The 14,533-nt window shown below is 35.3% G+C and overlaps 1 protein-coding gene across 4 annotated transcripts in view; it reads left to right on the top strand.

Annotated features, from left to right (window-relative positions):
• The first annotated feature begins 1,774 nt into the window (after positions 1-1,774).
• LOC131159364 (methionine aminopeptidase 2B) overlaps positions 1,775-14,533 on the top strand; it is a 63,803-nt gene continuing 51,044 nt past the window's right edge. Inside the window, exons 1-4 of one of the 4 annotated variants that reach the window (XM_058114230.1) lie at positions 1,775-1,915; positions 2,962-3,089; positions 7,366-7,399; positions 7,489-7,593. In XM_058114230.1, the coding sequence (XP_057970213.1) occupies positions 2,972-3,089; positions 7,366-7,399; positions 7,489-7,593 (257 nt within the window). In that variant the 5' untranslated portion in view covers positions 1,775-1,915; positions 2,962-2,971. Of the gene's footprint in view, positions 1,954-2,961; positions 3,090-7,362; positions 7,400-7,488; positions 7,594-14,533 lie in introns of all 4 variants that reach the window. The other 3 variants (XM_058114226.1, XM_058114227.1, XM_058114228.1) reach the window with 3 other exon arrangements.

Raw genomic sequence — 14,533 nt, 5'->3', positions numbered from 1 at the left:
ACTTTTGGTCAACTGAACATGCATTTTTAATGCATTTCGATCTTATTCCCTATGTATATTAACCCTATTCATATAATGATTAATGTTTAAGATTATAGGACATATTTTTATAAATTATAGGGAGTCCTAAGGTCAGTCTAGGTCTTCTTTAGGACACCGAAAAAATCTGGCGTCGGTTGACCGAAGGTCGATCGAAGGGTGATCCCTAAAGTCTTTCTAAGGTCATGATTTTGTGTAGGGACCTGGAATCGTTCTAAGACCTTTGAGCTTTGTAGTTCTTACATGCATGATATGTATTATATATTACAGACTCGAATTAAATAATAATGAAATACAATAAAAATGATTTTCAGGGTCTTCAAGTTTTACTTCATGTGCCAATAATATATTTGCTAATATAAACCTGCACATACACTTGAAAGCTATCAAATACTTGAGTAATTGTCATTATCAAAATTGGGATATGACCCATAGAGTCAACAATAAGTAATCTAGGCTACATTTCTTTTTTTGGCTACTCATGAGAATTTATTATTGCAGAGAGGTAATGGCAACTTATAATATTGAAAACTTGTGGGCATGATAGTCATTTTAATTTTTTTCTTTTTGTCTCTCTCTAAGCCATTCTCATCTCTCTCAATTTCTCACTCTACTACTTTGCACAATGCACATCTCCCTCGTTCCTGCTCCCCCCCTCCTCAATTAGCGCCCTTTATCCTCCATTGATGCCCTCATCAAACTCTAACTGTAAAAAAAAAAAGCCTTTGCCAACACTCTCTCTTCCTCCTCCTCCACCATTGTCGCATCCTCATCCTCCTCCTTTGCCCTAATCTATACTTGGGTACCATATTTGTATGTGATTTTGGTTTTTTTTTTTGTTTTTGTTTTGTTCTTTTGGATAGAATGTAGTTTTGTACGTATAATTATCAAATTAATTAAATTTTGTTCATTACTAACGTCTAAGTACAATTAATTAACATAACATAATTAATATCAATTATAATTTTAATGAACATGTAAATTTTAACTAACAACATTAACACTTTATGTTTACTATTAATTATTTTTAATTATATGTTAGATAATATTGTTAATTTTTGTAATTATTTTAAAATTTTATTACATCAAATTTCAACATAGAAGCAATGCTATATTGCAAATAGTAATATTTGAAATGTTGATAAATTGCTAATTAAAAATGTTATTTTATTTGTTAATTAATTAACATAATTTTTAAATATTAAATATATTATTTTTGTTATGTATTATAATTTAAAAAAATTAATAATATTATTAGTATAATAAATTACAATACAATATTAAGTACCAATTTTTTTAAGACTAAACAAATTGTCACTATTTATCTTATATTTTAAAAGATCTTAAATTTAAATAAGTTATAATATAAAATTATGTTTAAATTTATTTAAATTCACTGAATTCATACTATCAAACCTAACGTCAACTTATTCATCAATCGATGTCTAATAATACCATAAAGGGAATTTTCTCTTTGGGGCATCTTCAGAAATGTCAAATTTATTTTTACAATTACCAATTATTATTTTAAAATACTCTTTAAATTACCCACAAACACAACTATCTCAAAATATTCTTATAATTATTTCAAATTTATCTTTATAATTATGATAATTTTGAAATACCCTTATAACTATGCACAATTATTTTAAAGTGCTCTTATATTATTTATTTATTTTTATATAAATTTTAATAAATTTTAGTTTAATTTTATTATTATTATTTTTTTGGCTTCACAAATGATCCCACTCATACACACAATGCACCCCTTTTAAAACCTAAACTCTGTGGAGTCGTCGAGCAAAGCGGGAGTGGGAGAAACCGAGAGGGGAAGGCAGCAAACGGCGACGACTGAAAAATTGCCGCCGGCGATAAGGTGCAGTTTCATACATCCCCGCTCCGTAATGTTTTGTGGCAAGTACCATTCTCCTTCTCCTTCTTCTTCTTCTTCTTCTTCTTCGCGTGCCCAACCAGACGACGTATCTGGCACGTATACCATGCCGACGTTTCATCGACCCTCCTCCCCCCCTCCCAAATGCTTTATCCATGGACTGCTGCCTTGTCCTAGGACGTCTACAATGAATTTTGTTGATAATTTTTGTCTTCGATGGGGAGTAGTGGAATGCCCAAAACAACTTTCTTGTAGTCAATGAAACGTTGAACCCAGTTCTCATTAGGAAATGAACCTTTTTTATTGGGTTTATTTGCGTAATTTGGTTAATGGCTGCTTACAAATGAATTTGGTAGGTCATCACTTCTGTAGTCTGTCTGTCTCTGATGAGTGGCGGCTTCATTAATTTGAATTCAAACACTTCAACTTTTCGTTGATTTATTTGTTTTCGCCGGACAGTATTTGCTTGAAAAGGATACACCCCAATGTTATACTGTAAGATTGAAGCATTTGTTAATTGTAGCTTCTATTCCTCGTATGATGATCCTTCTGTAGAATAGCCTATTTTGCTTCTTAGGAGAAGGTAAACTAGGTGATTCGAGCTTTATGTTGAATTTATTTTGTTTATTTGTATGAATTTTTTTTGTAAATTTGTAGCGAGGTACCTTGTTTGCTCAGTCGGGTGTAGAGTGTGACCAGCTGACGCTTAGCTTTTGGCTTCAGAGTTCAGAAGGGTTATCTGAAGCTGTAGCTATAGTCATGTTTGTTGCGTTGTTCCCACTTCCTGGATGAAATTATTCTAGCTGATTATCATAAAGCTGGAGTTAAAAAACCTCTTTATATTGTTGGTGGTGAATGATGCTATTCTCAATCATCATCTTATCCACACAAAGTACCTACTAGCAAACCTTAGTAACACAAGGCCGTATCCTGTTAGTGCATTATTTGCTGCCCAACTTCAGTATGATCTTTCATAGTTTGTTGTATTTATTGTTGCAATTGTAATTTTAATGATGTTTGCTTCTATGCAGGCCTTAACTGATGATGGCAGGTGAAAAGTCGGACACAGAGATTTTTGTTAAAGAAAAATTAGCTTCAGGATTGGCAAATGGCAGCGAGGAAGCTAGTGACCATGCTCATCTAGTGCCACAAAATGAAGGTGAAAATGCCAGCTTAGTATTTTAGATGAATGTTCAGGTTGCTTTATAATACTGTTTATTGCAATGAAGTTTTGTTAAATAAAATGAAATTTCGGGACTCACAAATGGCAAAGAAGAAACTGGTGACCCTGCTCTTTTAGTTCCCCAAAATGAAGGTGAAACTGCTAGTTTAATAGTAGGTGAGTCTCTAGGTTTAAATTCTGTTTGCTGCCACTTGCTCATGATTAAACTTCATTGTTTACTGTTGTCTTGAGGAGAATAGCTATATGTCTTTTTTTTTTTTTGGTGTTAAACAAACGTGGGATGGCAATAATTTTCTTGAGTTAAGTTTCTTAAGATGCCAGAGTCTATGCTATTTGGACTAATTTAACTTGTTTTGGTTGCTAGATAAATCTCTATATGTGCCTATTTTAAGTACTGACAAACCAAAGTGAAATGATGTGATTTTCCGTGGTTTCATAGGGTTCTTTTTTTTTTTGTTAAAATACTTCTGAGTTTTGTGCCTAATTTCTGGCTTCATGCTTTACCATGTGCTAACTTTTCTTTTAGAAACAACAGTGAAAGCCTTCTAACTTCATCATAGGAAGATTAATAGAAGGTTCCATTTTGATGGAAATGTTTAGTGTGAAGAGGAAATCCTTTGTATTTTCTCATTCTTCTTCTCATTTGGACACACAAACATGTTTAATATCTTAGCATTGTCTATTGATGTTTTGGCTGGTTTTCATGGAGCTTGGACTAGCCCCCTATTTGATTATGGCTTCTTGCCTTTGAGGTCTGTTCCCAAGAAACGTTGAAGCCCCTTTTGTAGAAACTGTTTTCAAATTTTTGTTCTAGAATAGTTTGAGAGGATGGTCATTAAATCTTGTTTTTTTTTTTTTTTTGTTTTTTGTTTGTCTAATGTTTTTAGGATTAGCCAAAACGTAAGGATTGCTGAAAGGAATGCATTTGAGTTTGAATGAATATTTGCTGGGGCGTCCCCTACGAGCGACGCGTTGCACTTGAACCACCCGGGTGTAGCGAAAAGTGGGCGAGAGTGGGCTAGGTCGTCCCCCCGAAGCGACATGCTGTGTTGGCGCCCGGGTACGGTGTCAAATTTGTGAGGGTTCCTGCATCATTTTGGAGGTGGGTAGGTAAAGACGTTAGTTAAAAAAAACTAGAATTAGATTAGCAACTTGGAATATAGGGACACTTACGGGTAAAAGCATGGAAATTGTGGATACAATGATTAGAAGAAGAATTAATATAATTTGCCTTCTAGAAACTAAGTGGTTGGGGGAGAAAGCTAGAGAAATCGATAAATTAGGATTTAAACTTTGCTAGACTGGAAAAGAAAAACATAAGAATGGAGTAGGCATTATTATAGACAAAAACTTAAAAGATAGCGTTGTGGATGTAACTAGAGTAAGAGATAGAATTATAAAAATCAAGATGGTATTAGGACAAGAGATAATAAATATCATTAGTGCTTATGCTTCTCAAGTTGGCTTAGCAGAAAATCTTAAGAGACAATTTTGGGAAGATATGGATAGTATTATACAAGGCATACCAAGGACTGAGAAAATATTTATAGGAGGAGATCTGAATGGACACGTTGGAAGAGATGATAAAAATTATGAAAGGATACATAGAGGATATGGATATAAAGACAAAAATGAGTCTGGGGAGATGATCTTAGACTTTGTTATGTCATATGATTTTAGTGTAATAAATACTTGCTTTAAGAAGAGAGAAGAACACTTAATAACTTTTAAAAGTGGACAAAATATAAGTCAAATAGATTTTTTTTAACTAGGAGGGTAGATCGTTATCATGTAAGGATTGTAAAGTTATTCTAGGTGAAAGCCTAACCACACAACATAAAGTCTTAGTGTTAGATATATGTATTAAAAAATGGAAGAAAAAGGATAAAATAAACCAGTGTAGGAGAACTAGATGGTGGAACCTAAAATGAGAAAATATAATAAAATTTAAAGATAAAATGATTAAAGATGGGGATTGGACTATAGAGGATGAGATAGATACAAATACTCTTTGGAATAGATTAGCTAGCTCTATCAAAAAGATAGCAAAAGAGATTTTAGGTGAATAAAGGGGAAGATTCTCGAATAGCAAGGAGAGTTGGTGGTGGGATAAAGATGTACAAAAAATTATAAAGACAAAAAGAATTTGGTATAAAACGTGGCAAAAATGTAGAAACAGAGATAACTTTGAAAAATATAAGAAGGCAAGAAAATATGTAGAAAGAGCCGTTAGTGAAGCTAAATATAGATCATTTAATAGTTTGTATGATAGATTAGGTACAAAAGAAGGGAAAAGAGATATATTTAAACTTGCTATAGTTAGAGAAAGGAAGAGCAAGGACTTAGGAAAAGTAAAATATATAAAAAGTGAGGATGATATTGTCTTGGTTAATGGCAAAGATATTAAATAAAGATGGCGAAGTTACTTTAGTAAGTTGTTTAACGAAACCAAATAGAAGGTTTAAGAATTGTCAAATGAGGAAAAGACTAAAAATATAAGATTTTTTCGCAAAATTAGAGTTAACGAAGTTAAGTTTGCACTAAAAAAGATGAAAAATGGGAAAGTTATGGGACCAGATAACATCCCAATTGAAGTTTGGAAATGCTTGGGTGATAACGAAATTATATGGTTAACTAATTTATATAATACAATTGTAAAAATTAAGAAAATGCCAGATGAATGGAGGAAAAACACTTTAATACCTATATATAATAATAAAGGAGATATTCCAAATTGTAATAACTATTGTAGAATTAAAATTATGAGTCATACGATGAAACTATGGGAAATGGTAGTTGAACAAAGATTAAGGTTATAAACGAAGATCTCAGAAAATCAATTTGGTTTTATGCCTGGGAGATCTGCCATAGAAGCTATTTATCTTTTAAGAAGATTAATGGAAAAGTTTAGGGAAAAGAAGAGGGACTTGCATATGATATTTATTGACCTTGAGAAAGCATATGATAGGATACCTAGGGAAGTTCTATGGTGGGTTTTAGAAAAAAAGGGTGTATGTTGTAGGTATACCGATGTCATTAAGGATATGTACGATGGAGTAATGACTAGTGTGAAGACCATAGATGGTGAAACTAGAGAATTTCCAATTACCACAGGTGTACATCAAGAATCTGCTTTGAGTCCTTATCTTTTTGCTTAGTGATGGACCAATTGACTAAGAGTATTCAAAAGGAGGTTCCATGGTGTATGTTGTTTGCAGATTATATTGTATTAATTGATGAAACTAGGGACAAAGTAGAGGCTGAGTTAGAATTATGGAGAGAAGTTTTGGAATCTAGAGGCTTTAGGATAAGTAAAAATAAAACAGTATATATGAAATGTAATTTTATTAATGATAGGAGGAATATTGGAGATAAATTTAAACTTGATGATGAAGAAATAAATAGTACTTGTAGATTTCGATACCTTGCATCTATTATGCAAGTTGAAGGAGAAATTGAAGATGATGTAATGCATAGAGTTAAAGCAGGTTGGGTAAAATGAAGAAGTGCTTTAAGTGTGTGCTATGTGATCGTAGAATTCCCTTAAAGTTGAAAGGGATGTTTTATAGAACAACTATATGGCCAGCTATGCTATATGGATTGGAATGTTGGGCGACGAAGAAACTTAATATCCGGAAAGTAAAAGTTGCCGAGATGAGAATGCTTAGATGGATGAGTGGTATAACATTGAAAGATAAATTAAGGAATGAACATATTCATGGTAAGTTAGGTGTAGCTCTTATAGAAGATAAGATAAGGGAGGGACGACTCAGATGGTATGAACACTTACAACGTAGGCCACATAGTGCACCTATGAGGGAGAGTGACTTGGTTATTGTGGGGGGCAGTAGAAGGGGTAGGGGGTAAACCTAAAATAACTTGAGAGGAGATAGTGAGTAAGGATTTAATATCCTTGAATCTATCAAAAGAAATGGTCCATGATCACATAAATTGGCGGAAAAGGATTCATATAGCCGACCTCACTTAGTGGGACTAAGGCTTGATTTTGTTGTTGTTGTTGTTGTTGTTGTCATTGTGAAGTAATACCTTAGTTTATTGCAATTCATTGCCCATACTCTTTTTTTTGGTTGTGAGCTATTTTATTGTAATAAATTGGCATTGCAGTTTTTTTTACCTTGTAAATGTTTTATAGGGAAATGATAATTGTTGATTTTAGTATTTTTTTACTAGTTTTGCCCATGTATCTCTAATATGTGTACTTGTTTGCATCTAAAAACTTTTCTGCCAGAAGTTACAAAGAAGAAAAAGAAGAAAAGTAAAAGCAAGTGAGGCTCTGTTTCTTGTTTAGTTACCTTTTTTTTCTGGTTGAGGACTTGATTTTAGAAGTTGGCGTCTTATCTTTTGCTATGCACAGAAAAAAGAAGGAACCCGTGCAGACTGATCCGCCATCTATTCCTGTTATTGAGCTTTTTCCATCTGGGGAGTTTCCAGAGGGTGAAATTCAACAGTACAAAGATGAGTGAGTGTATGCTGTATCACAATTTAACATGTTATACCACAGGAAAAAATGTTTAGTAGAATTTTAATAATTTGTGGTACTCATATGCTGAAAGAAAGTATATTATTCTTGTTGATAAATGATCATTAGAAATCTTCGAGATGTGTGTTAATGATTGTTTGAGCTTTTGAGGTACTCATAATTTGTGGTATGTGGTAAACTTGTGTTGAAAGAAACTACATTGCTTATGCTAGTTGATAGGTTTTAAGTGATTGCTTGAGATACTCATAATATGGGGGTACTTGGGACCCATATGTTGAAAGAAACTACATTGCTGATGCTAATTGATATGTAATTGTGAGAAAACTTTTATGAGGCATTTGGTTCATGCCATCTAGAGTGCCATCCTGCGTTGTGAATCTTGTGATTCCTGAGAATATTGAAATTTGTAAAGATCCCAGCATTGTGATTCGCCACGGCTAGGATGCCACTTGTCCTTGGCCATTGATTCCCTCTCTGGCTGGTGTGCTGAGCAGTTTCGATATAGTTCCTAAAAATATATATCTTCTATTTTTTTTTATATTAGTGTGTATGTATTTTTGCTTTTGTGTTATTTTAAAACATATTTTGTACACATTTTAAAATTTTTTAGTAATAAATAGATGGGCCTATGAAGAGCATGTTGAGGCCTGGCTGGAACCTAGCACAGCCCATGTGATGCCCTGCTCTAATATTTATTAGAGGGGAGCTAGTTGGTTTGTCAGCTCATTAGGATTCTTGTTCCCTTTAAAGCCATCCGAAGCATTCTTGAGAAGTGGGGTGGAAAGTGAAGGAAATTGTCATTTCATGGCTTAATGTTCTGAGTCCGATGTGTTTCCGCTGAAGAGATCTGAAGGAGATTTGCAAGGTGGTTTTGCTCCCCTGCTGTCAATGTCAGAGGAGAGGGCTATAGGGGAAAGGAGATTTGTTGTGGCAGTGGATGGTAGGCTGGCTTCTCTGTCCAAAGCTAAAACAGGTTGTAAAAAGTTGCCGAAATGGTTAGGTTGGAAGAAAAACTTTATATATAATTGTACAATAGAGTGCTGAGCTGAAGGCAAAGCTGAATTCATGCAGCAAGGTCATGGAGTTTCTGAAGTGGGCTGTAGTGGGGAGACTGCAACTTTCATGGCCTGCCCAGCCTCTTACAGATGTTGGCTAGTTGGAAAAGTGGGCTTGTACTAGATGGTAGGTATTATATGGTATTGGAGTGTTTGAGTTGAATGGAGGGTTCTTCTTTATTTCTTGCTTGGAAGTCTAAGAAGGTGTTGTATAGGCCCCTGTTTGGTGATACTTAATAAAGTGCTTGTAGCGCTTCTCATTCAAAATAAGTGATGATGCCATGGTGTTGTATCTTGCTAGGTGGGGTTTGTTACATGAACTTTTTTTTTGACCATCTGTGCAGATCTTGGGCAATATCCTCCATGATTTTAATAGCGGTAGCAGGTAGTATAGCGTAACATTAACAAGTGCAGCCAGAAGCAGGGAAGCAGGTGTGGTGGATGTTAGTATGTTACATAATGGGAAGCAGGCGAAACAGTAGTGAATTTTTTCCAAGCACACACATTCTTATGTATATTGGTTTATTTGCATTTTGCATGTTTTAAGCTCCCAACCCTTAAAGAGGGTTTTAGTGCGTTTTGGATCCTATAATTCAACATTTACTAACAATCTGTTGTAAGAACAATAAATTCTACATCTGTTTTAAACTGCTATTTTTTTTTAAAAACATAGTTCACTTTCTCATTGATAATATGCATAATAAATTAATGAATAAAACAAAATAAATATACACTCTATAAATCTATCAGGCACATAAGACATGCACAATGAATTAGACAAGTTCTATTATTTATTTGTTAATGTAATAAAAATATGATAAACTTCACCAACAAGTTATATGGTATAACCAAACCTAAGCTTTAAAATTATAATATATAATCATAAATTTATCACTAAATAAATAAAGTATTAAGAACTTGAACATGAGGAAAACTATAAAGAAAATAAGGTTGAAGTTGAAAAATATAGAAAATAAATGTTAAATTACTAATAATGTCAAAATAAATATTTTTTTTTAACAAAATAGTGTTAATTTTGAATTGTTAATTAGTGCATCTATTGTGAATATTACTAGAAATGAATAGTTTTTTTATGTCATTATCATTATCATCCTATAATCTTCTCTCTCTCTCTTGATATAGCTTCTTGAGAATGACTAATGAAAGAGAAAAAAAGAAAAATGAGAAGAAAAGGTGAAAAAATGATAAATATTTTTTGTTGCACTGTAGCTGAAATGTAATGGGTGTTACGTAATGATAGCAGTTTGTAGCAGCCGCTATGGTTGTGAATTCTCTTTCCACCAATTTAGTAGTGTGTAACGGTACTAGGAACCCAAAAAACCGTTACATAACAACATTACATAATGGCAATGGCTGCTATTTAAACCCATTGATATTCTTTGAAAAATGAAGGGCTTTTAAATCTTTACTTATTCCAAGTTATTATAGGTCTACCTTTAACTCTTTGCTAATAACATTAACCAGCTCATTCTTTGTTGCCCAGGAGTTATTCAGCCTACAACATGTGTCCAAGCCATCTTGGCCTACGACACATGTCCAAACCATCTTGGCTTATGACACGTGCCCAAACATCTGCCCCATTTTATCTTACCTTGTACAGGTGCTATGATTAACTTGTGAACGTGTTCATTCCTTAATTTATCTTTTAGAGTTATACCACTCATCCATATTTGGATTCTCATTTTAGCAACCTCTACTTTTTGAATATGTTATTTCTTAGTTGCCCAACATTCCAACTCGCATAGCATAGCTGGTCTTATAGCGATTGTATAAAACTTTCCTTTTAATTTTAATGATATTCTATAATCATACAATATGCCTAAAGCTCTTCTCCATTTCACCTAATTTGTTTTAACTCTATGTATTACATCTTCTTTAATTTCTCTCTCAACTCTCAAGCCTTGTGTCGCGGACATGGAGTTCACAATGGCCAAAAGGAATCACCCTTGCCAATATCCTCCTAAAGTGTTAGTTCGCCCATGTGGCGCCTAGACTACATCAAGTCTAGCCAAACTGTGCACATCCTTATCCAAGAAAATACTCAAGTGTGTAAACCCTGTGGTCAATTCTTATGGCTCGACAACCTTTGAACCAACTAAAAGTCATCACTAAGGAACCTAAACTCGAATGGTAAAGGAAATAATTTACATTCTACCAATACTGAGGGTAACTCTCATCTTCTTAGCACAACTAGGGTCTTAGATGATACTGCCTAATTGTATAGCTGACGACTAAGAAGGGCGTACACCTAAACCTCTAGGCGAGAGACCCGTGCAATCCCATCCCCAATTGGATCGTTCGTGGGGCTCTCAATCCCACATGGAAGCTGAGGATACCCCTTGAGGATGTCAAGAGCTGGCCCTGAGTGCTTCTCAGGGTTGCTCACTTAGTATCCATTGGGATACTTGGGGAGGTAGGACGCTCACCTAGTGTTCCCCTAAGAGAACTCTTCAAAGTATTCTCGGTCACATATGAGTAATCACTAGGGATCTATTGATCATACATCTTAGATTCAAGAACATCACAATCAAAACTATCCGGACCAACCACAACATCATAGTGACATATTGAATCCATCCCCGTGACAACCGCACAAAAGCATCCAGGTTAACTGACCATCTCTCCAAATCAATAATCATACACCAAAACCATGTGTTAGGGTCGTAGAAGTCTTTAATGCCCTAACATTTTCCCCCACTCAGTCTATCAACGTCTTTGTTGTGAACATACATGAACCAAGTTCTAGCTATACATGCTGCACTCCAACATGGGAGGCGTCAACCAATCCCAAACCAAAACTCTTCACAGTAGCCAATCTTGTCTTTGATCCCACTTTGATTCGAAGTCACTCGTGCCACACAACTTAGAACACAGGATCTTTTACCCATAACTCAAATTCAAACTTGAATGTAGCTTCCTTTGAACCATACTAAGGTCTCTAATCCAACGTAGGACTTCTCATGTCCAAGGTTACAACTTGACCGACCGCAAGTTAAACTTGCATACCAATAGTTTTGAAGAATAACACACTCAAAACTCAAAGCTCATCATCCTTGATACAGATCTGTATTTACAACATCGTATCTTAAGATCAAACTCTTACTAGAGTTCCGAATAGTGTTCACCCACTAATTCACGAGGGCAACCCACTTCCCAAAAGCCAAATTTGATTTGAAACCATTTGGGACTCATCTTAGTTCAGTCCATAAAGAAAATGACCAAAATCTCATTCGATCAAGGTTCCATCATTACCCAATTCTGATACCTTGCACGGTACCATCTTCTAACGATCAAAATGCCATCTCAAGGTTCCATACCAACCTTACCATCCTAGAATAGCTCCCATCTTGGAGGTTCTCCAAATTTGACCATCAAAACACTTGGTACCTAACCAAGTAACTTCAAAGCTCGAAACCAACAACCTTTTCCAAAGTGAGTCTCCACCCAATATTCTTACATGACTCAACTCCAAAGATGGATCCCCACCCCGGAGTCTCTTCATGAAACAATTGATCTCAAAACCATGGGGTTACCATGACCAACAAGTTGACCGAGCTTAAAGCTGACAAATCGTTCCAAAGGCGAGTCCCCACCACTCCAAGGATGAGTCCAATCCAAGTTCAAATCTAACAATTCGTTCCAAAGGTGAGTCCTAACCCAATGAGTGTCATGATCACAACTCCAAGTATGAGTTCACCCCAAGGAAACTCCTAAAACATGACTGAACTCAGCATCAAGGGTTGGGATCTAAGAGTATTACCCTCTGCTTGTGGAATGAAGACACCACAAAGTCTCAACGGATAACCATCCTTGCTCCAATGCCCACCACAATGGAACAACTCCCAAAGTGTGGCAACAATACCTACCTCAAGGGGCACAAGGTATTCTAATCTCTTTTCCCACCAATCAACCCTCATCCCTTATCAAGGGTACAGGGAACCATCAAGCAACTTGATGTTCGCAAGATATTCACTAAAGGCGAGCTTTCTTTTCATTACTTGCAACAGGTTACATGACAAGAGGGGAACGTGAGTCAATAGCCTACTCAAGGATAACTTGCTCCCACCCCCACTCAATGTCAACAAATCGAATACCCACAATCAAGTTGATGCTAATAGTTTCAATCTCTTTCTCATTCAAGATTGAGAGATATGCTCTGATACCAAATGTCATGGATGTGGAGTTCATAATGGCCAAAAGAAATTTCCCTTGCCAATATCCTTCCAAAGTGTTAAGGAGTCATGCCTGTGCGGCAGCAAGACTACACCAAGTCCAACCCAATTGTACACATCCTTATCCAAGGAAATACTCAAAGTGTCACCTAGTGGTCAAGTCTTATGGCCTGATAGCTCCTAAGTCAACTAAGGTCATCACTAAGGAACTTGGACTCAAACGGTAAAGGAAATAACTCACATTCCACCAGTATTGAGGGTAATTCTCATATTCTTAGCACAACCAGGGCTTTAGATGATACCATCCAATTGTATAGCCGATGACTAATAAGGACGTACACCCACGGGCCAGAGAAACCTGTGCGATCCCATTCCCAAATGGATCGTCTGTGGGGCTCCTAGTCCCATATGGAAGTTGAGGACACCTCTTGAGGATGTGAAGAGCCGGCCCCTGGGCGCTCCTCAGGATTGCTCACTTAGTACCCATTAGGATACTGAGGAAGGTAAGATGCTCACCTAGTGTTCCCCCAAGAGAACTCTCCGGAGTACTCTCGATTTCATACAAGTAACCGCCAGGGATCTATTGATCATACATCTTAGATTTGAGAATAGCACAATTAGAACTTTCTGGACCAACCACAACATTATAGTGACATACCAAATCCATTCCCGTGACAATTGCACAATCGCATCTAGATTAAGTGTCCATACCTCCAAGTCAATAGTCATACATCAAAACCATGTGTTAGGATAGCAGAACTTTAAGACCCTAACAGCTTGCATAATAGATCTAAGGCATTAAAATTTGCTAGTGCTATTAATTTATTTTTTGCCATCAAGTTTAATCGTTTCTCTTGTATTCCTCCTATCATGACTTAAATTACATTTCTTATATTTTGTCTTATTTTTACTAATCTTAAAACCTTTAGATTCTAAAGCTTCTCTCCATATTTCTTATATAGATTCTACTCCACCTTAGTTCCTCAATCAATGGCAATTTCATGTGCAAACAACATATACCAAGAAACCTTATTTTGGATATTCGCAACAAGTTTATCCATCACTAATGCAAAAAGATAAGGACTCAAGGGATGTACACCTATTGTAGTTGGAAATTCCCTATACTCTCAACATGTAGTTCCAACGCTAGTCATTACTCTACCGTACATGTCATTAATGGCATGAGTATATCCACTGCGTACTCCCCTTTTTCTTGAACCCATGATAGAGCTTCCCTAGGTAGTCATAAGCTTTCTCTAGGTCAATATATGCAAGTCTCTCTTCTTCTCTTGAAACTTTTCAATTGATCTTCTAAGTACTCATATAGCATTTGTGTTTAATCTCCTAAGCATAAAACCAATTTGATTTTTGAAATCCTCTTTTCTAACCTCCCTTTCCCAAATTTTGATTATATGACGAATAAGTTTAATTCCATGACAGTTATTACAATTTTGAATATTGCCTTTATTTTTTCATATAGGTATGAAGTGATTTTCCTCCATTTTTTTAACATTTTTTTAGTTCTTACAATAGTGTTATATAAATTAGTTAATCAAATAACTCCATTATTGCTTAGGCATTTCCAAATTTCAATTGGGATGCCATTTGGTCTTATAGTTTTTCCATTTTTCATCTTTTTAAATTCAAACTTCACTACACTAACTCTAGTTT

This window comes from Malania oleifera, chromosome 7, assembly GCF_029873635.1.
Source record: "Malania oleifera isolate guangnan ecotype guangnan chromosome 7, ASM2987363v1, whole genome shotgun sequence".
Classification (NCBI taxonomy): Eukaryota; Viridiplantae; Streptophyta; class Magnoliopsida; order Santalales; family Ximeniaceae; genus Malania; species Malania oleifera.
The sequence above is the reverse complement of the archived record's forward strand: the minus strand, read 5'-3'. Positions and strand labels throughout refer to the sequence as shown.